Source organism: Ceratotherium simum, chromosome X (genome assembly GCF_057802395.1).
Source record: "Ceratotherium simum simum isolate JZ-2026a chromosome X, ASM5780239v1, whole genome shotgun sequence".
NCBI classification, from domain to species: Eukaryota; Metazoa; Chordata; class Mammalia; order Perissodactyla; family Rhinocerotidae; genus Ceratotherium; species Ceratotherium simum.
In genome coordinates this window covers 36896176-36919706 of record NC_141940.1, presented here as the reverse complement: position 1 = coordinate 36919706, position 23531 = coordinate 36896176, and the positions used below count along the sequence as shown (strand labels likewise).

Below are 23531 nucleotides of genomic sequence, written 5' to 3'. Positions count from 1 at the left end.
AGCACCTACAAGCTGGCTTCTTTAGGTCCATTAATTACTCTTATACAGACTGCCTGCACAGGATTATGAACAGTTGGTGTTAATAGTAAATGTTTAGGTGAATTAGTAACAGAAGGAAAAATACATTTCAATCAAGTAAATGTTCCTTTTTATAGTATGGACTTGTTAAATACCCTCTTCATTTAAATCAACCCCAATTGCCTATCGGTTTAGCTAAAACAGTTCAACAGTTGGCGAGCCCAAAACATAAGGTTATTACAGACAGCTTTATGTGTAATGGTAAAGCTTTAAACAAATTGCTACCCCCGCCCAACACCCCCACCCAGCCAAACCGAATGACAGGAGAAATTACCTGTGGTCTCTCATTATATTATATTGCAGCTTTTGAAACTATGAGCAAATTTTTAAAAATCAATCAATAGTATTTAGCTGATGTGAATCCATGGGTGGATTTTTCGCTTCAGCTGATTATGTCTCTGAGCACACTTCACTGCTCCACAAAATGGCAGACTAAAAAGGAACCACAAAGTATTCTGTACAGTGTTTGGAAGGCAAAGACCCAAAGATACATGAGCTATAAGGAAACTGCTTGTGAGGATCTGCTCTGAGGAATTACAACTGAAAATGGAGAAGAGAGGGCCAGGATCAGCTTGATTCCCATCAACCAACTTCTGAATGGACTAGGGTAGGATCAGGGCTGGTTGAGTCTTGAAATAACTTCTCATCACCAAGGCAAAATCACAGGGCTAAGAAGAAGCATATGACCCATGCCTCGACAAGGAGGAAGGAAAAAATAAAGAAGGAGACAACAAAAGAGAGAGAGAGAAGAACTGCAGAGGACAAAGGATGGACATTTGTACTGTGGAAAGAGCATGATAACACAGAGGACAAAACCAAGAGCAAACATAGTGAACTAGAGAGAGAAAGAAAAGACAGAGATACACATGGGAGGTAGGGAGTGGCAAAAAGCCATTGATTTCCTCAGGTTATTAACCCAGAAACGAGAAGTTCCAATGCCTCCAACTTTTTGCCTTAGTTTACAAGGTGTTTTCTCTGACTTCTGTTGTGCCATCTGACCTCTCCCAACTAGCATGTCCTTCTAATCAGGTGCAGGAAGATGCCTTAATTCCCAATGGGAATTCTATATTCTCCTAGCCCCGGGCATCCAAGGTAAGATAAGACTACCTCTGATTCCAGAGGAAGTTGAAGCCTATAAACTAAGATAAAAAGTTAGGCAGTTAGCAGGGGAGTTCAAGAGTCTTGTCATATGATAACCAGTGTCACACTGCCTAAGCCAAAGTAGGAGGGCTGCATGGATCCTTAACAGGAAACAAGCAGAAAGCAACACCAATACCAAGAGGTGGGGTGTAAATACCACACTAGATCTTTGGAGACGAAGACAAGCTCTGGGGACCAGGGTGGGGTAGACAGAGGAGGAAGTCACCTTTTCCTGAAGAGATAGGAGGGGCAAAATTCTCTAGCCAGGCATACTGAAAGACAGGCTGATGGAGAGGGAGCCTTCTAGTCTCTGAAAAGAAAAAGTGGAAGGGGTTAAGAGAAACTGCTAACAGTCCCAGCCCATAGTAGGTTGCCCATGGGAGCCACTGCTCTATGGGTTTAGAAACGCATTTTCCTCCCTGCACACGTCTTGGCTGCTGTGTTACAAAAATCTCTAGCCCTTTACCTACTAGGGAAGTGAGGTCTGCTAGCCAGAGGAAGAATAAAATTAGGAATTTATTTTTAAACAATGACTTGTGTTGTCTTGGTCCATAATCACAGCCTTTAGGGCTAAGGGCAATCCACTGACTGTTAACAGCACTCGACTGGGTCTGGGCCACCAACAGCCAGAGAACCTGTTGGAGATGCCTCTCCAGCCAAAAGGTAGGCATGAGGAATCAATGCAGTATCCTTGCTCCAGGGGGTCACACCTGTAGGGAAGAGGAAACCCTGCATAAAATCACAGAACAGTGGACGAGGCTAATACGGGGTCTCCTTCTTCACGCAGAGGCAGAAGTGTGATAGCTTCGAAGTTCCATACTAGGAGAGAGACCAAGGAAGCCCAGCAAGGCTCCATTGCTATACAAGAGGTCTCAGATCACTTCTGGCATATCAACGGCTGGCCTTTATTCTCTCAAGTTTGCCAGTCCCAAAACATAGGACTTTAACCCCCCCCCCCATCCCAGATGAGTTTCAAAATACCGATGGTTTACTTAGGAAACCAGCCTAGGCCTAAGAGCCAAATCCCTTAATGCAATGAGGGCAATACGTGAGTGAGGCCTGGCCTTGGAGATCCAGGTGGCCCCATGTGGCCAAGGACAGGTTCCAACGCATTTTTTTAAAGAAAGAAATCTCCACTGCCTTTTATTTCCATAGCAAACTGGATAGTGAAACAGGTCATTCAAACCCCATGGTCCCAGTGCATCTGTCTAGGAAAGTCTCTTGGCATAGATGTTTCTGAGCTGGGCTGATCTTTGGGAAAATTCTCATCAGTGTGCTGGAGCTCATTTTGGGGACATGGACATGCTTGTTCCCTTGTCCAATGGAGATGTGTTTTTAAGAAAAGAAAAGCTATGTAGAACCAAATCCGAGGGGGACTGGGGGCATGACCATCCAGAGTTTTGAAGGGACTAGGGAAGTAGACACAATTTTGTCCAAGGCAAGCACTGGATTGCTGGTCTAAGCCTCGGGCTGGGTGATTTAAAGAAGGATCTAGGTGCTCAGACCCCTTCTTGCCTTCTTCAGATAATTACACATCCACTTTAAGGTTCCTTGGTTACTGCTGGTTGGGAAGAAGCAGGAAAGAGAGAGAACTTCCTTAGGAGTGGGGTAAGCCCAGAAGGAGGTCTCTTGGAACTGAACTAATGAAGACCCCTTAGTTCCCAGGAAGAGCCTTGCTGCAAGGAAAACTATGTGTTCAGATCTTGTTGCCCTGGTTTCTGCCATGGAAGGCCACAGGAGCAGTATACACAAGAAGATGAGTATGGTGTGTAGAGCACACACCTTGCTATTTTAGTGCAAATACAAGAAGCAAATGTTTAACATCAGCCAGGGTACTTTTTGGTCACAAAGCCCCTTGCTTATACCTAGAAATTGTCCCCATCAGGGCAGGATGGCTATGGGGACATTGTGGATGAGGGCTACCATAGCAAGACCAGGTTATTTTCTCTAGCTAATCTTACTCCCATATTTTAAAAGAAATTATTGCCAATGAATCATAGCCAAAGTCATTTAAAAATACTGAAAAGCCACCTCAGAAAGTTAGGATGAACAAAGCTATTGTTCCGCTCTTCCTTCCTTCCTTTCCCTGCTCTAAGAACAAGAAACATTTCCATCAGCCCGTGAAGACCAACCAGTATGAGATGAGATGAGTTGAGCTGACAAAGAAAACCAGTCTTCCTCCATTCCATTTGGACAGGACAGAAGCTCAGGGGGCTGTTCTGAGAGCTCCTCAAGGTGGGGCAGTGATCCCTTGTGTTGGATGGACAAGGTGAGGGACCCCATTGTTCCTGTTGGTCCTCAATGCCTCCTTCTCTTTGGAGACATCTGCAGTCCATGTGGATGGGAACCATATGAATACAGGGAGAAAGAGCTGTATTAGGTTGCTGGGAGGATTTTCCACTGAGATCAGGGCAGCAGCATATGGCTCCAAGATGCAACATGACCCTGGGAAAGAATTCTCAGGAGCCTAGTGGAAGGCAATACAGTTCAGCGGGAAAAGGCCCTGGAATAAGAGCCAGGAGATGTGGGTTCTAATCCCAGCCCTGCCCCTAGCCAGCTGTGTGACCTTGGGGAAATTACTTTACCTCTGTATCTCCGTTCCTGGCCTGAAAATGAGGAATTTGGAGTAGATGATGTGATCTTAAGGTTCCTTCCAGCTAGAAAACTCTATGATTCAATCTAGGCTAATACTAAAGTCTGTAAGGACACGAAGCAGTCATGCTAATGGCTATCCTTTCCCAAACAGTGAAGAGAAAAGGAACTTTTCTCTCAATTTACCCCTAGTTAACACTACTTATGAAGTTGTTCAGCCCAGCCCCCATATATACATTTTCCCCTTCTTTGTCCCTATTTCTTTTTCTGTAAGGGAGAAAAATCAGGAGGTAGGAACAAGCAACAGATGGATTGCGTGTGTGTTTGTGTGTGTGTGTGAAAAGAAGGAGGGAGAATGGGGGAGTGGATGTAAATGCTTGCTAAATACTTGATATTTGCTGACTGTGCAGAAGGTAACACAATGGGACTTTAGTGGTAAAACTGGATTGGGTAAAACTGGGAATGAACGACAGAGGTGAAGGCGCTCAGTTACAATTTTATTTTTTGTCTTGAAAATGGGCTAATTTAAAATGCAATTATTGAAGGCTTGAATTTTTAACTATGTCAAGCCCCTCTGAAGTGGCAGTACAGAAACATTTCCTTATAATTGATTAAAAGAAAAATGGAAAATCTACTATTATTATAGAAGATTGTTGGTTCAAAGATCATTCTAAAGAAAATATGTCCATTTAGTACTTTCTAATGGTGCATATTCCACAAGCAAGGAAATGCTCAGAGAGGTAGCATAGGGCCTGCACATGAGGAAATCTGAATTCCTCCTCTGGTCTTGCTCTTTGCCAGCAGGTCATTGAGCTGCCTCAGCCTCTGTTTCATCTTAAATTGAAGGAATTGGATTAAATGAGATCTGGAGAAAGACTATGGGTGGAATCTTTGGGGATCGGGCCTGAATTTTACAAACAGGCCTCTTACCACTCTCTACACCCCCCCATTCCAAGTACCAGTTTTTCCCAATTAACTACAAACTATTCTGGGAGGTACTAAGAAAACCTTAGCTTCTAGAAAGAGGTAGGGGGTAAGTAAAATGGGCTTCTTAATGGTTTCTAACAGGCCTACAAATAAAGAAGAGGGGCAAAAAGAGATTCTCAAATTTGGGGTTCTTCAATGACCTGTTAACCAGGAACCAGTACTACCATCATCTGGACTTTTCTTGAACCAAAAATGTTTCTTGTAGCTAAGGACATCTGAAGCCTGTCTGGGGCATCTGAGCTACTCCTTCCACCATTGAGTCCCCTCCTACACAATGCACATCAGCCGTTGTCACTGATCCATGTTGGAGTATCCTGTAGTATCTCCCAATTATGAAGCAGCTGCACACACACACAGCAAGCTTATTCCAGTTAAAGTGGAGGAACAACTGCAAGTCGTTCAATAGCCAAACAGCAGCTTGGCTTCGAATGCTGCACCTTTCAAACTATCCGAACAATTACAAAGAAATAAGGACATCTTCATATCTGCTAAAAGCAAACACAGAATTGGCATGCATGGCTTTCACTTAAAGTTCATTGTCTTTGCCATTATGGGCTGTGATTACAAACAAAAAGCAGTGTTATGAACCTGTACCTCAAAGACTAAGAACTATGTCAAATGATCACTCCTTAGCAAAGAGAAAATCCTTTCTAGTGTTAAAGACGAGTGAAAGGTTTCTGTGTCTTCAGTATGCAATACCAGGATTATAGATAAAAAAGAGTTGCTTAAAATATGCCATAACATTCATTTAAAATATAATTAGAATGTCTGGTCCACATTGAAATTATTAATGTAAGCATAACTGTTAAAAAGTTATCAAAAGACTGATTCTATTGAATTGGCCTCTGCTACTCATTTTGTTTTCTCCTGGAGGTTTCTGTTTGGCAGTGACAGCATGATTTCTAAACTACGTTATTCTTCTGCATTTTTTTGATAAATTTTCTGCATGTGTTTTTTAGACAAAAGAAAATCACCAGTTTATAAAAAAGGAGCCTGAAGAGTTTGCTCCTGAAATACAGAAATGTTTTATAAAAAGGATATTGGCTTCCTGCTATAAAAAGCGACCAAAAGGTGTCAGACCTGAAAACAAATTTCACAGTGTTTTCAGTGTTGGCTGTTTACAAGGCATTCAATAGAATAGAGATAGATGGATACCATACAGTTTGTGTAATAACTTGCTATGTTAGACAGCCTCCTAGTGGAATCCGGTATATGAAGTCCCTCACCCCCAACTCTTATTAATTGCTTATTGATTCCAAAGTGTCCCAGTGGAGAGGTTGACAAGGAATTCACTGTGCTTTATAAACTCTACTGAAATGTCTACAGTGTTTCCCAATGCTGCCTAGTCTCTTTTAGCTAGCCCTCACACTGGGGTCCTAAGCATCTGGTGTCAGAATTACAAGTTGCTGGTGTTTCTCCCCCTTGGCAGCCAGAATTGGTGCTAGACAACAAACTCGGGGCTCAATCAGGAGTGAAGAGCGAGGCTGGGAAGCTGCCTTGCCGTCCTCCTAGGAGCCTCCAGCATTCTTGAGATCGGAAGACAAGGGGCACTTGTGTTTGTCACTCTTGGATTTGCCAATGAGGTTTTTCCCCCCACACACACATTTTAAGTGATGTGTATGTAAGCAACCCTCTACAGAAGGAAGACTGTCATGTATGAGCAAAGTGAGACGGGGAAAATAACGCAGTCGCCTAAATATTCAATAGAAACGTCATGGACTAGCACATTTTGCATCCCTGGAAAGTTACCCCAAAGGATGGTTATCAATCTATCTCTTATAATTGGTAACTGTGGATCAGTGGCCCAGAGGAGAAATCACAGGAAAATAAACCCAACATATTACAGTATGTTTTTAAAAATAACAACACCACCAAAAAATAAAAACTTGAAAGCACCAATAGCCCTGTTGGACACTTGAGCAGAAGTACCCTATTGTAACGGTAAGCTTGGATTTGTACTCTGGACTCTGAACGCTCTCTCCTCCTTCACATGGAATCACCAAGTGAGTCCGAGTCATCCAAGGACAGAGGCAGGTACAGGTCCTGTAAGAAGATAAGGGATAAAGTTAATTCTCCTTTTCTTAGCATCTTGGGCTTTGGGCTCTGATATGGGCAAGATTATATGACTGCTTTTGTTTTTTTAATTAATATTTTCTCTAATTTTTATTTTGAAATAATTATAGATTCACAGGAAATTGAAGTACAAGGAGATATCCTTGTACCAATGCACCCTTCACTCAATTTCCCCCAATGGTATCATCTTGCAGTTTTCCATGCACTCGTGTGTGCGTGTGTGTCTGTGTGTGTGTATGTCTGTGTGTGTGTGTGCATGTGTAGCCCCATGTAATTTTACCACATGTCTATATTTGTGTGACCATCACCACAGTCAAGATACAGAACTGTACCCTCACCAAAGGGCTCCCTCATGCAACCCCTTTATAGCTACATCCACCTGTTCTCCATCCCTAAGCCCTGGCAATCAATGATCTGTTTCCCATCTTTATAATTTTGTCATTTCAAGAATGTTATATAAATGGAATCATAGAGTATTTAACCTTTTGGGATTGGACTTTCCTATTCAGCATAATTCCCTGGAGATTCATCCAAGTTGTTGCATGTATCGTTAGTCCACTCCTTTATATTGCTGAGCAGTATTCCCTAGTGTGGATGTACCATAGTTTGTTTAACCATTCACCCATTGAACGATATGTGGGATGATTCCAGTTTTGGGCTACTACAAATAAAGCTGCTATAAACCTTCATGTACAGGTTTTTGTGTGAACATAAGTTTTCATTTCTCTGGGATAAATGTTCAAGAGTACAACTACTTGTAATTGCATGTTTAGTTTTGTAAATATTGTCATATTGTTTTCCAGAGTAGCTGTACCATTTACATTCTTACCAGAAAAGTTTTAGTGATCCAGTTTATCCACATCCTCACCAGTATTTGGTGTTTTTGCTACTTTTTATTTTAGTCATTCTTGTAGGTCTGTAGTGATATCTCATTATAGTTTTAATCTGCATTTCTCTGATGGCTAATGACGTTAAACATCTTTTCATGTGCATAGTTGACATCTGTAATTCTTCTTCAGTGAAATGTTTCTTTGTGTCTTTTGTTCATTTTTTCTTACTGTTGCATTTTAAAAGTTATTTTTATATTCTATATATGTCTTTGTTAGATATGTGGCTTGCAGACATTTTCTCCCAGGCTATAGCTTGTCTTTTCATACCCTTTGCATGGTCTTTGACAGAGGAAAAGTTTTTAATTTTGATGAGGTCTAATTTATCCTATTTATTATTTTTTTTCTTTTATGGGTTGTGTTTTTTTTAAAATTATAATTTATTGAAATTAGTATGGGAATAAGGTTCATACAGTGCAATCTGTTTATATGTCTCTCAAAGTTTCTTTTTTTAAAAAATTTTTTGTTTATTGCAGTAACATTAGTTTATAACATTGTATAAATTTTAGGTGTACATCATTATACTTGTATTTCTGCATAGATTACATCACGTTCACCACCCAAATATGAGTTGTGTTTTTGTTATCAAATCTAAGAAGTCTTTGCCTAGCCGAAGATCAGAAGATTTTCTCCTCTGTTTCCTTTCTAAATGTTTTACATTTACATCTATAATCCATTTTTGAGTTAATTTTTACATAAGATGTGAGGTTTAGGTTGAGGGTCATTTTTTTGCCTATGGATATCTAATTGGTCCAGCAGCAACTATGGAAAAGGCTATCTTTCCTCCAGTGACTGATTTTTGCACCTTTGTTAAAAATCAGTTGTGAATATATATGCAGGTTCATTTCAGGCTCCCAGAGAACTGCCAGGCCTTGAACAAATGCCTAACTCAGAAAATGTACCCCATCTACCTACTTCCAACTTAATTCCTGATGCTTCCATTTCCGAACATGAATTAAGATTCATGGCTCCAATATTGCCCCAAGCCTTGTCAATGTTTTGAGGAGAGATGGATGATATGGCATTGGTTTTTTCCATTGCTCCCAGAGCTCTATTTGGAAATCCTCCATTGATTGATTTTTGCACTCTTCAGTGAAATGTTTCTTTGTGTCTTGTGTTCATTTTCTAATTGGATTTTTTTCCTCTTGGACTTAATTCATCCCATAGTTTAAATCAATGATTTTCAAATCTCTCTCTCAATCTCTTTTTCTCTTCTCCCTTTAAATCCTCTATTCAAATGAAATTTTTCTTAGAAGCCCAATACATAGAATAAATAAAAGTGCAGTTGTTCTGGTTGAACCAGACATGGGGAAGGCAGAATCTCACCCATCCCCAAATGAAGCACAGTTTGAAAACCACTGTTTTCATTCACATTATAGCAAGATACTAAAGGAAACTGGAAAATTTAGGGTCAACTCTGTGGATATTTGAGAGAGTCTCTTTGGTATGATGGAAATAGAGAACTTCAGTAGAGGACTGTCCAAGAAAATTGGAGAGTACAGCTTCTTCTTGAGGTAGAGGAAAAAGTGAAGATGAGGAAGAAGGACAAGAATGGGGAGGAGAGGGACTTATTTATCTAACATTGAGAATGCTTTCTGCTGAGAAAGAAGGGGAAGGAAAACTTTTTGGCAGCTTAGAATGGAAAGAGGAGTAAAGTGTATTCAGATACCTGAGGTTTTAGCCCTGGCCAATTAGTACTGTGACATTGAGCAAGTCTTTAATTCTTGGTTTCTTCATCAAGAAAATGCAGACTTTGAAACTGACAATCTGTAGGGTATTTTCCAGCTATTATTTGGGACTCTTCAAGGGAATATTGAATCACTATTAACACAACAAAGGCAACTACAACAAATAAATTCACTTCTCCCAACCCACCATCCCTTCGCTATAAATCAGAGGTTGACAAACTTTTTCTGTAAAGGGCTAGATAGTAAATATTTTAGGCTCTCTTTGCTGGTCACAGATAGTCTCTGTCACATAGTCTTGTTTGTTTGGGTTTTTTTTCTTTTTACAACCCTTAGAGATATAATAAATATTCTTTACATCAGGGGGCCATCTAAAAACAACCAGGCCATAGGCAGGATTTGGCACTCTTGTTCTAAACTACCAAACAAAATTTCTTAGAAAACTGAGAAACAGGAAGCACAATTCTGAGGAACCAATAGGAGGGCAATAAAAACTTGTAAAATTGAATTGAGGCAAAGTGGCATACAATGGAGTTGCATCTCTGGAGGGATATAGTTCTCCAGTAATTGAGTAAAGTAAAAATTGAACATAATAAAAATTATCTTTGAGCTCTAGATTTCCAGAATGGGAGAGAAAGACTCTGAAAATCTGCTCTTACATAAATACAGTCACACTTGAAAAATTGTCAAAATCAACTTTTTCAGAACTCTGGAAATCAACCAAAGGCTTGCAACAATCCAAAAAGTGTTTATTTAAGAAAAATGGCTGACTCTCAGTAAGAATATCAAGATTTATTGGGCTTTAACTTGCTCTATTTCCATTCTCCCTCTTCCCAGCTCTAGTTTAGCTTTGAAAACCAACAGCCTCACAACTACAGTATCTGAAAAACAGCAATCTAGCAGCCACTGGAGGATGCAGAATGGGTTTGGAGCTCCCCAAAATGCCCCATTCCCAGAGAATTGTCACTATTTGGCCTGTCTGGTAGCTCCCTGGAAACTCTCACTTATAGGGCTTTTCTTTTTTTTTTAAACTCTAAGCATCTCTTTATTTATTTATTTATTTTTTCCCCAAAGCCCCAATAGATAGTTGTATGTCATAGCTGCACATCCTTCTAGTTGCTGTATGTGGGACGTGGCCTCAGCATGGCGGAGAAGCAGTGCATTGGTGCGCGCCCGGGATCGGAACCCGGGCCACCAGCAGCGGAGCGCGTGCACTTAACCGCTAAGCCATGGGGCCGGCCCCTTTTTTTTTTAATAATTTTATTTATTTTTCCCCCAAAAGCCCCAGTAGATAGTTGTATGTCATAGCTGCACATCCTTCTAGCTGCTGTATGTGGGACGTGGCCCCAGCACGGCCGGAGAAGCGGTGCGTCAGTGTACGCCTGGGATCTGAACCTGGGCCGCCAGCAATGGAGTGCGTGCACCCAACTGCTAAGCCACGGGGCCGGCCCTATAGGGCTTTTCTTTATTCCACCTGACTCAGAGCACACTCATTGTGAACATCCTTTTCAGGAAGCATTAATCAGCTGCAATTGTTTAAAATCACAGCTGCCTGAGTGGGGGGGGGGGAACAGTTGGCACAAATGAAGCTGCTCAAAAACCTTAAAAGGAAAAACTGGAGAATTAATGTCCATAGGGGACTTTGAAAATCTCTGACATATTCCCAGAAATCTCTATGGCTGGGCACACGTATTCTCAGAAAAGAGCTGAGAATGCCCTAACCTCTCACCTCTGGTTGGCCTTGAGGCACTACACAAGCAGCAAGTGAATGCTAAGGCAAAGTTGTAAACTACCTGACAGAGCATTGAAATCATGCCCCAATGCACACACAGAGCACCACAGCAAAGGCTGGGAGACTTACTGGATCATACCATTTAAGGAAATATAGCAAAATTATCTTTGAAGAATGAAGGAGAAATCAAGACATTCCCAGATAAACAAGGACAGAGTATTTGTTGCTAGCAGACATGTCCCACAAAAAATACTGAAGAGAATCCTTCTGGGAGAAATAAAAAACAATAGACAGTAATTCAAATCCACATAAGAAATAAAGAACACTGGTAAAGATAAATACAAAAGACAATATAGATTTATTTTTGTAATTCTTTTCTTCTATTATCTAATTCAAAAGACAACTACATGGACTAGTAACTATAAAAATGTGTTGATGGACTTATTATGTATAAAGATGTAATTTGTATGTCAATAAAAGCACAAAGGGAGGAGGGAAGGAACAGAGCTATACTATAGCAAAATTTTTATATACAATTAAAATTAAGTTGATATTAATCCAAAGTAGATTGTATTAAGATGTTAAATGTAATCTCCAGAGCAACCACTAAGAAAAGAACTCAAAATAAAATTAGTAAAAATACAAGGGAACTAAAATGGTACACTAGAAAAATATCTGTTTACCACAAAAAGGGCAGAAATCAAAGCATAAAGGAACAAAAAAGACATAAAACATATAGCAAATAGCAAAATGGCAGACGTAATTCTTACCTTACCAGTAATTACATTAAACATAAGCAGATTAGACACTCGAATGAAAAGGCAGAGACTGGCAAATGGATTTAAAAAGAAAACATGATCCATCTCTATGCTGTTTGAAAGAGACACACTTTAGATTCAAAGACACAAATAGGTTGAAAGTAAAAGGATGGAAAAAGACTTACCATGCAGTTAGTAACCAAAATAGAGCTGGAGTGGCTATACTAATATTAGAAAAAATAGACTTTAAGATAAAAATTGTTACTAGAGACAATGAAGGACATTTTATAATGATAAAAAGGGTCAATACATCCAAAACAACAATTATGAACATATATGCACCTTAACAACACAGCACCAAAATACATGAAGCAAAAAATGACTGAATTGAAGGGAGGAATAAGCAATTCAACTATAATAGTTGAAGACTTCGATACCCCACCTTCAATAAAGGATATAACTAGGCAGCAGACCAACAAGGAAAGAAAAGACTTGAACGACGCTACAAATAATTATGCATCTATAAAATACTCCATCCAACAACAGAATATACATTCTTCTCAAGAGCCCATGGAACATTCTGCAGGATTGATCATTTGTTAGGTCATAAAACAAGTCTCAATAAATCTAAAAGGATTGAAATCATGCAAAATATGTTCCTTGACTACAGTGGCATTAAATTAGAAAGCAAAAACAGAAAGATATTTGGGAAATTCACAAAAATGTGGAAATTAAACAAACACTGCTAAATAGCCAATGGGTCAAAGAAGAAATCACAAAGGAAATTAGAAAATACTTTTGAAATAAAGGAAAAACAATATAGCAAATGTTATGGGATGCAGCTAAAGCAGTGCTGAGAGGGAAACTTATATGAAATGTTCAGAATATGCTAACTCATAGAAACAGAGAGTAGATTAGTAGTTGCCAGGAGGTGGGTAGAGGGGGAAGGGGCTGTGACGACTAACAGGCATAGGGTTTCTTTTGAGGGTGATAAATCTATTCTTGCACAAGTTTTTGATTATACTAAAAACCACTAAACTGTACACTTAAAAAGGTGAATTTTATGGTATGTGAATTACATCTCAATAAGCTGTTATTTAAAAAATGGTACCTTTGAAAATCCCTTCATTGACAATTAAATGCTGTTTATGTGATTCCTGAGCATGCAACCCTATACAGCCACATGCATGTATGATGTATAATGTATATAGTAATATTCAGTTTGTATTGATGTGTACAAATGTAAGAGACGGTTTTGTAGCAGTTTTGTTCTATGACTATATTGTGACTATTGATGAATTCCATAAGTTAAATTTACACATAATGCACGTCCACTGTAGCAGAAAGACCACAGGATTAAGAGTCAGAGACCTAGGTTCTAGGCCTTACTTCGCCATTTAACTTCCTCTTTCAGGGTCTTTGCTTCTATATTTGAAAATTGAGGAAGATGTAGACTATAAAATCTTTAAGTTTTCTGCTGGTTCTAAAATTCTATAAAATATAACTTGGATCATTGCATTTTGTTTTTCTTTAGTTATAGCAAAGCAAGAGAAATGAGACAGACACTGCCAATTTAGTGAACTCGCTGGACATTTTTCAGGCAGTACAGAAGGGCCTTTTCTTTATGGAGGCCACTTTGAGTCCCACCACACTGAACCACTAGGCTTCAGCATTCATTCCTGCTCTTAATTGTTCATGTAACAGTCCCTTCAGTGTAGTTGGTTGGTTGGTGGATATAATTATCTGAGAAGATTGTTTCAGACTTTTATCTCAGAGGAAGGGGAGACAGGCCTAGGGATAGAATCATGAGAAGACTCCACTTGCAGCTGCTGTACTTGGAATGGGTAGGGTGAGATGCAGGCTACGGAGACAATCCGTAGGACTAGGCTTAGGTATGAACTTCAGTCCTCCATCAATTTATTTAATATTCAAAATAAAATTTTTGTATGGGTATTACAATATTCAGGAAAAGGAATTATCTCAACATTCTATTTTTGTTGATTGATATGTAGAAATACAGAAAAACACATATTGCTTAACAATACAAATAATTTGCACCTGAAATTCATTTGCTTAGTCCCTTGGAGCCCTCCAGAACAAAATGTTTGTAACAAATACAGCTGTGCTGGCGATATTATTGCATTAGAGAAAACAAAAACTTGGTCTCTGGTCCAAGGAGCTTATGGTCCAAAGGAAGTCAGAGAGGAGTCTTGAGAAACCTGGCTTCTGGTTTGGGTTTGCTTTTTTCCAAATGTGCCCTGCACTTTTCTGATGGTCTGGCTTTGTTCTTGCTGATTTTTTTTTAAGCTGGACTGCCCATTCTCTTCACCAGCCATCAAAAACCTACCCAGGCTTCAAGACCCGACGTAAATGTCACCTAGTCTGTAAAGCTTTCCTTTCTCCCACCCTCCCCCAGTCAGATGTCTTTCCCACCCTCCTCTGTGCTCCTGCAGTCCTTTTGTTTGCTCTTGATTACACTACCAAAATCCACTTAGAGTGGTGTCTATGATTTAAGGGTCAGGACCCTGCTTTACGCATCAAACTATCTCTCCAAGCACTTAAAGGATGACAAAAAAAAGTCTGGAAACAGAGTAAAATATATATTTATATAATGTTAGTTATATTTTTAAATAATATGTCGAATATATTTTCCTTCAGTCTCCAGACAACTTCGGAAGTAAAATGTCTTCAAATTTAAAGCCATGAGTGCAATCACTAATCTGGAAAAAAATTAAAAATCAATGAAAAATTTTCCCTATGTTTCCAGGCTTTTTGAACATCTTTAACATGATACCTTCTCCAAATTGTTGAATCATACTGGGGCTGTCTAATCTTGGCACTTTCTTTTTCTTATCTGTAAAATGGAAATGCTATCTGCCCTATCTCTTTCACAGGGTTATCACAAGGGTAAATGAGAAAACGGCTACGCAACAGGGAAAAGCAGCATGAAAATGCAAAATGTTGTTCTCATTAACCATACAAGGATTTACTTTGCATCCATATTGCAGCACTCGAGTATGCGGACTTTGGCTAACCCCACCACAGCTGCATTACAGAGGATTCTCCGTGAGCTGCTTAAGAGGGGAAGCCAAGGGGCTCATTACAGCTTAGGGCCCTGCCACAGCCATCAAAAGTTACCAAAGGGATGCTGGGACTTCAAGTTTGTTTCCAATTGCGCAGGAGGAAAGTCATGGCCTCAGCCACCTGCTTCCTGTCTCCACCATGACTCACACCTTTCAGGTCCACTTGGATGGAAGTTCAGATGAGATCTGCTTAGGCCCACTGCCCAAGGACCTTGATGGTGCTAAAGCTCAGGTAGCTGTGTGAAAGAAGGAGCAAGAAGCTGAGACCTGAACCCCAGGGGGACGGAGGAAGGTCACAAGACACTTTTTAGCTTATTCAGAAAAACCAGTTCACCCTCCATCATTGGTGGTGTGAGCATGAGGCCATTGCCTCCTGATAGGATTTACTGAGAGAGATGCAACATCACTTTTATGACATTTCTGCCCCAAATGCATAATCTGAATTTAATCACAAGGAAACATCAGACAAACCTAAAGTTGAAGGACATTCTACCAAAAAACTGGCCTGTACTCTTCATTTCTACAATATGCTATCCTAAAAGATAAAAAAAGACTCAAGAATTTTTCTAGATTAAAGAAGACTAAAGAGACATGATAACTGAAGGTAATGTGTGATCTTGGATTAGACCCTGGACCAGAAAAAGAACGTTATTGGGCGGCCAGCCCCGCGGCATAGCGGTTAAGTGCACGTGCTCTGCTGCTGGCGGCCTGGGTTTGGATCCCAGGCGAGCACCAATGCACCACTTGTCAGGCCATGCTGTGGCGGCATCCCACATAAAAAGGAGGAAGATGGGCACGGATGTTAGCTCAGGGCCAGTCTTCCTCAGCAAAAAGAGGAGGATTGGCATGGATGTTAGCTCAGGGCTGATCTTCCTCACACACAAAAAAAACCCGTTACTGGGACAATTGATAAAATTTAAATATGGACTCTAGAGTATGTAATAGTATTGCATCAGTGCAAATTTCCTGATTTTGATAATTGTAGTATGGTTATGAAAGAAAATGTCCTTATTCTTAGGAGATATATAGTGAAGTATTTAGAGGTAAAGGGGCAGGATGTCTGTGACAATCTCAAATGGTTAAAAAAAATAGAAAAAATGTATATGTGTGTGTAGAGAGAGAAAGAGAACACAAAAAATCAGTAGGTCAAAGTATAAACAACTGGTGAATCTGTGTAAAGAGTATACAGAAGTTCTTAGTATTATTCCTGCAACTCTTGTAAATTTGAAATGATATTAAAGTGAAAAGTTAAAAAAAAGTGAGAATTATACAAAATCTAAATTTTTTTAAAGTTTTCTCTAGAAAATTATATAATTTATTACCTAATGTTTGTTTGCTTAACTGTCATAAAAAGTAATTTTAAAAATAAAATAATATATTGAAAATTTCACAGTTAAGAAAACAGTGAGGCTCTAAGACAATGATGCCACCTGTTGCTTATTCTAGTCCTTCAATGGTTAAATTAGTGTTTAGAATTGAGTCCCCGCCCCAAAAAAAAACACCCCACAAACAAATAGGCTGCAAACCCAACCAGGAGAAAGGGTTTAACAATGCCAGCACTCACCTCAATGGGCTTATGGATGATGGGTCCTCAGCCTAAATGAACTGAATATGTCAGTGGAAAAGCTAAATGACTCAAGTGTGCAGACCAAATGCCCAAGCTTCCCCCAGCCCTTTGGGGAAGGTACTGATGGAAAGTGGTGGGGTAGATCACACTTTTCAGAAGGAAAGTAAAGGCAGACATGCATAGGGCAAAGACACAGTAAGAAGCAATGTAGCAGAGGAGGGTCTATGTGGAGAGTGGAACAACAAAAGTAGGCTACTCCCCATCCTGGAATGTCCACATTAACAAGCTTTGCTGCTCAGAAGAATAACTGAAAGCTGACTGCAAAAGCAATTTTCATCCATCTCATAATCTCTGGGTGATGCTGGCTACACAGACAATTCAGGAGATCCTCCTTTGGGGAAACCAAATAGCTCAGCAGGACAATTAGAAGGTTCTGGTCAGGCAGGGTCAATACCAGAAGTTAAAGGGGTCATTAAAGAAATGAAACAGGCATTAGGAATGATGGAGGAGGTAATGGTCAGATTAACCAGGAAATTGAAGTCCTGATGTAGAGAAAAGGAAATGAAAATGGATGTTAGGCAGTGGTGCGCTGTTAAATGTTTAACAACTGACTTCCTGTGGGAAAAAAACCAACCACCTTAATTTGTAGTATTTGCTGATTTCCACAGTGTAAATATTCCTACCATGGCTAAGTTCTAGTTACCAACATGATGTCACTGAACACAGAGTTAGGAAGTGATGTAAAAGCGAGCTAGTGGGAAGTGACAGCAGCATACTGCTAGCAGTAACCTGGGGGCCAGTCCTGTCTGCTACTACCTAGATATGTTACCCTAGTAAGTAACTAAACTTTCTGGATCTCAATTTCTTCATCTGTAAAATATCAACCTCATAAGATTATTGAAAGAGTCAAATGAAACTAATTTATCTCTGTCTAAGATCTCTTCCCGCTCTGATCATCTATGGTTCTGTGATGGAGTTGGCCATATTGGTGGCTTTTTGCCTGTTTTCACCTCACACCAAGTCTTTTGAGCAGGGAGAAGACAAGAGAATCCTAGAGAAAGCTGCTCTAGAGTGTGATAATCAAAGCAGAAACCACATCCACATCGCCTTAGAGATGAGGTTCAAGGCAGTGACTACTCCAGATTTTCTGTATAGGAGAGATTTCTAGGTGGGAATCTGTTTAGAAAGTGGGGCTAGAGAATTTATGCACTTCTAATATTTTAATGGTATATATTTGAGAATGACTTAGAGGTGTAAATGGTGCCCAGGGCCAATGCAATGTATATATGCCCTCTCTTCCTACACTGTACCAGAATCTGCCTTGTAATGAAGAATACATAGTGAAACTAGGGTCTGTTCATATTTTAATGTCCAGCAAATCTAAAGGGAAAAACTCAGTGTTAACTTGTGTTGACTGCTTCCTTTATGTCACTTCTATTGATTGGTGCCTGAGGACATAAGTTGCCCTCAATGCCTTCTGTGCTATGTGTCTGAATTAGAGAGACAAATGCTCAACCCATCCCCTGAGCCATCATTTGGTGACACCATTGCTCAGAATGGGTATTTGGGAACTCTGTACTTCTTCCTTTTGGTTAAATGTAACTGCAAGTAAATGAACCGGGAGTCAGAGGAATAAATAAAAATGACTGGAAACTTGGCCCCTTCTGGGATTCCCAGGGCTTCAAATTAATGATCCAGATGAAGGGAAATTCTGGCCTTGATGTGCTGTTGAAGTAGACGGAAGAGAAAACCCTCACCCAGCCATTCAAAAAAGTCCGAGTGCAAAGGGGTTTAGTAAGGTATAAGAGACATAATACCTTGTGCTTCCGGAGGCTGCCAGGACTGGTGGGCGTAGAGATGGGAGACTGCTTAGACTTGGGGGTAGAGAGCTGGCTGCTTGAGGTTCCATTTGCTAGCCCAAGGCAAGAGAAAAGGAAGGGATAAAAATCAACAGCATACAAAGGAACACGTTATCCTTCCCCTCCAAAGGCACTAAGAACATTCAAACAAAGTACACAGACAACCAAGTGATTTGATGAGTAGAACAAAGGTGAAAAGAAACACATTCCTCAGAAAGGCAAGAACTTCAATCCTCAGTTAATTAGATCCCCGAGCAGTGCAAGGCAGTAATCCTCCCACCCTTTCCCCTGAGTGCTTCCAATTACAGGGGTCTGGTTCTTTTCAAATCTTTCTCATATTCATTCCCAAGTTTGACCCTAACAACATCTCTGGCAGGTAGTCTAGGAACGTACTATTTTGTTTCAATTTTGTAAGTGAGAAAAAAGTGAGGCACAAAGAGGTTATGTGCCTTACCTTAAAGGGGAAGACATATGGGTGATTCAGACTGGGGCACATCTCCTTTTGTGGCAGATGATGCGGCAGGTGCAGGACAGCCCCATTGTCAATCTCTCCCCCTCCTCTCTTTTTCTACTCATCTTTCCCCCAACTCTCTCTTCCCTCCCTCATTCTGGGTGAAAAGAACAGAAGGAAAGAAAGAGAAAGGAGTCTAGACAGGAAGAAGAATGAAAAAGAAAGTGGAGGAGAAACAGAGAGTGAAACATTAAAAAAAGGCTCAAACGGCAAAATGGGCAGAAGAGAGAATCATAAAGGAGAGAGAAAGAGGTCAAGAATGGAGGAGAGGGGAGACAAGAAAGGGTAAGAAATAGAGAAGAGAAGAATGAGGAAGTTTGAATTAGGGAGAAAGACACAGAGACAGAGGAGGGCAGACATTGGTGGCCTGAGTCAGAGTTCACCCCATTTGTTCTAGTCAATAAAATGCTGAAAAGAAGATGGTTTAGTATATAACATCTTCATATTCCATTGTATTTGCAAATTGTTTTATACTCCCTTGCTAATGAGCTTTTAAAATATCTAGTCATGTAAAAAGAAATGTGGTAGATTGAAATGGAACAATTAAACAGCTTTCAAAGTGGATTCACGTTCAGACATCTCATGCTAAAGTTAATTTTTTGTGTATGTGTGAGGAAGATCAGCCCTGAGCTAACCATCTGATGCCAGTCCTCCTCTTTCTTCTGAGGAAGACTGGCCCTGGGCTAACATCCGTGCCCATCTTCCTCTACTTTATATGGGACGCCGCCACAGCATGGCTCGACAAGCAGCGTGTTGGTGCGCACGTGGGGTCCGAACCGGCGAGCCCTGGGCCGCCGCAGAGGAGCACATGCACTTAACCGCTTGAGCCACTGGGCCGGCCCCATAAAGTTAATTTTCTTTTAAATCTAAGGATCTACATTGTTAACCAGAGATATTCTGAAATGTGCTTTAAAACTAAAGCCAAATATCCCAAGGGTGTGGGGTGGGGAGAGGGAAGGAGGGAGGAGGAGAGACAGAAGCAGGAAGGGAAGGCGGGAGGGAAGGAGGGAGAGAGACAGATTGAGAGAGAGAGAATAGAAAATTGAAAAAGTTAAGCAGGAAAATGGCTTGAGAGTGTTGCTGTTAGTCCCACAGGTAAAGGTTGCACTACTATATCATGAACATTTCCTGGGGATATACTTCCTCTGCACCACTTATGGTAATGTTTCTCTAGGTTCTGGAACCTGCATATCAACTGTAGAGCTAGAAGAGTCATCAGTATGGTAGCTGCTGAGTTTATCCAAGTGCAAGTGAGCTGAAAAATGAGCACTTAAGCATCTACTGTCTGGCTTTGCTTGTATATTCACTCATCTCTCATCCACTCACTGAGAGGCCTTTCTCCTTTCTCCCTGTGAGGGCTTCCTGGAAGTCATTCATTCATTTAGCCAATAGTTACAGAGTACTTCCTCTGAGCCAGGCCAAGTATTAGACACCGGGGTTTCAGAGATGCGTAAGTCACTTCCTGCGGGGAGGCAGGCAAGAATAAAGGGGGCTAAGTGCTATGTCAGAGCCATGCAAGGGACATTATTAGAGCCCACATACAGGCTTTGAAATCAGGGGACTGGGAGGTAAACAAGAGGAGGCAACATCTGAAAAAATCTTGAATGATGACTCTGGAATAAACAAATCTATAGAGACAGAAAGTAGATCAACGGTTGCCAGGGGCTGGCCAGGAGGGGTGGGGGAAGTGTGGGGGGAAATAGTGTCTGCTCATAGGTACAGAGTTTCTTTTAGGAGGATAGAGATGTTCTGGCATTAAATAGTCGTGATTGTTGCACAACTCTGTGGCTAAACTAAAATCCATCGCATTGTACATTTTAAATGAGTGAATTGTTTGCTATGTGAATTGTATCTCAATAAAGCCATCCAAAAAAGATGAATTCAGGGCTGGCCTGGTGGCGTAGTGGTTAAGTTTGTGTGCTCTGCTTTGGTGGCCTGGGGTTCGCAGGTTTGGATCCCGGACGCAGACCTATGCACCGTTCATCAGGCCATGCTGTGGTGGTGTCGCACATACACAATAGAGGAAGACTGGCACAGATGTTAGGTCAGGGCCAATCTTCCTCACCAAAAAAAAAAAAAAAGATAGTGAGGCAGAGAGGGTAGAAAGTGTATTCTAGACTTTAGAATTTCACCAGTAGGGGCAAAGACATGGAGGTATGAAAGAATACAGTATGTTTACAGAAGTGCAAATAGCTCAAAATGGCTCAAGTGTAGGGTACCAGCAATGAGTTCTAAGAGATGAGACTGGAAATGAGGATAAAGGCCAGACCCTGGGGGCCTTTTGTGGGGCATTCTGTGAAGTTTGGGATTGATTTGAGAAAGAAATCTGGGAGGGACACCATCAAATTTGCATTTTAAAACGATTCCTCCAGTTGCTGTGGTGAGACCCAGGGGGTGAGGTGGCTGGGATGGGGATTGTTTAGAAGACAATGCATTAGTACTGGTGAGAGGTGACTATGGCTTAAATTAAAGCAATGGGGAGGGAGAGAAGGAATACGGTGGAAGATAGAGACCTCGAGGCCAGTCAAGCTTAGAGTGTTATGTGCATATACTATGTAAACCACCCAAAGAAGAAGGTGTCCTGTGTCAAACAGTGCAGACTGTGCGAGCTAGGCTTTGCCAATGCACTAAGGCTTTCTGGTGAATAAAGGAGGCACGTTGGAAAAGGCAAGAGTCTGTGAAGCCACAGTGGGGCAAAGTAGTCAATTACTCTGCAGGAAAAGGAAGGAGTTACTGGACCACCTACAGTGCCTGAGGGCCTTCCCAGCAGGACCTGGCCCTAGTATTCAAGATAGAGAGAAATCTTGGAGATCTTTCTTAGCTGACATAATGGAAGTCTTCCAAAAGAGCCCCCACCTCAGCTAGGAAGTCTAACAGATGTAGGCATCCCCAGGTAAGTTCTGGCATTTTGTTCCACATGATTGTTATATCTTTTGGCAACAAGAGATTCTAGTTTCCCAGCATTTGTCAGCCATGCTACAAAAGGGTGGCTACTATATTCCCAATGTAAAAACTCTCTTTTTTACCTACACTCTTATCTAGCTGAGAATGAGCCTACTGGTCTTGCCAAAATGTGGAAAATTGTTAACGACAAGCATGTCTCCACCTATTGGTCATAGATCTGCACATACAGGTTCTTTTATAACTTCCATTTTTTCCCTCATTATCCTCTGGAACTCTCTCACTCAAAAACTTTAGGGGTAATACATGAAGACATATTCCATCTACACCTCTCTATAGATTCTCTGCATATGTATGTGTATATATGTTCCCCTGCCACTCCCCCAGCTAATCAATCTTAAGCTCTCTGTAAATAGCGGACTTATTTTGCCATCCACACTCAACAAGCATTTTGGAAATCTGTTTTTAATAATTTAACTGCCACTCACTGCAGACAGTTGAAAAATGCAAACACTTTCCCCGACTTCCCTGATGCAATGAAAACCAAATATGGACATACAGAAATGAGAAAATGTAGACATGCACAGGCAAACGTCGATTCCTTACAAGCTGACGGAGCTCCTGCATTTATAGGCTAGATAAAAATATACTCATATATGCATTTCTTCTATGGGTTCTGTGTGAAAAAAACTGGAAGGGTGCCATTTGATAAGGATTTTGAAGCCAATTCATAAATGTCAAGTAAAAGAAGTAGCAGGAAAAAAATGTAAATAGGGTCTGATGAACTCTGCATGGTCTTGGATTGGCAAATCCACATGGAAGCCTGTCATAGTTCATTTTGAGAGTAGCTGGAAATAACACAACTGTTTGGTATCCCTCATTTTCCTTTAATTCTTCTTTACTAACCATCCTTGAGCTCTTGTCTCTGAGCTTCCATTTCTCAGCTGCAATTTGGGAATGCATGAGTAGCGGGTCTGCTCCCTCTTTTACTTGTCTCTCTTGCTCATTTCCCTCCATAGAACCACAGCACTGTCTCACTGTTCTCACCTTTCATTTACACATAGTCCAAATCCTTTCATTCCTTTCTTCTCATTGTATAGTTCATTTTTCCCCCTCTATAACAAGGTGCATCAGGAACTTTTCAATCTCCTAAGCGATCTTATCAATCAAAACAGGATAATAATTAGTGTGTATTGAGTGCCTATGATAGGCCAAGGCACTCTTCTCTCTCTCTCTCTCTCTCTCTCTCTCCTTTTCCCATTCTCTCTGTCTCTGTCTCCCCCCCCCCACACACACACGCAGAGTCTCATTTAGTTGTAGTCTTAGTTCTGATAGGGAAACAGAGGCTTGCTCCAGTTAGGGGTAGCAAAGTCAATATTTGAACATAAATCTCTCTGATTCCAAAGCCTGTGTGGTTTTTTTTGTTTGTTTTCAGTTTTTGCTACATTGCCCCTTCTTTTTTAAATGAATTTTTTCGGGGACCCCTTCCTATGACAACTTTCTGATGGGGGGTAGGAAGGGAAGAGGAAAGTTGTGACAGAGAAAAGAGAAAGGAATAGGAGAAGGTAGGAATAGGAGAAGGTAGAAGCAGACACCAAAGCTACTCATCTCCTGGGCTTTTATTCTACTTGATCTAGTTTAGATTAGAAAGTGACTAGGAAGAGCTTTCTGTCATTCA

General features: G+C 40.7%; 1 protein-coding gene across 6 annotated transcripts in view; it reads right to left on the bottom strand.

Annotated features, from left to right (window-relative positions):
* Nucleotides 1–4290: 4290 nt before the first annotated feature.
* DCX (doublecortin) overlaps nucleotides 4291–23531 on the bottom strand; it is a 107098-nt gene continuing 87857 nt past the window's right edge. For 4 of the 6 annotated variants that reach the window (XM_087427387.1, XM_087427388.1, XM_004440497.2 and 1 more), the window contains exons 6-7: nucleotides 18400–18494; nucleotides 4291–6840 (exon numbers count right to left, since the gene is read on the bottom strand). In XM_087427387.1, coding sequence (XP_087283513.1) covers nucleotides 6784–6840; nucleotides 18400–18494 — 152 coding nt within the window. In that variant the 3' untranslated portion in view covers nucleotides 4291–6783. The remainder of the gene's footprint in view (nucleotides 6841–18399; nucleotides 18495–23531) is intronic. The other 2 variants (XM_087427389.1, XM_087427390.1) reach the window with 1 other exon arrangement.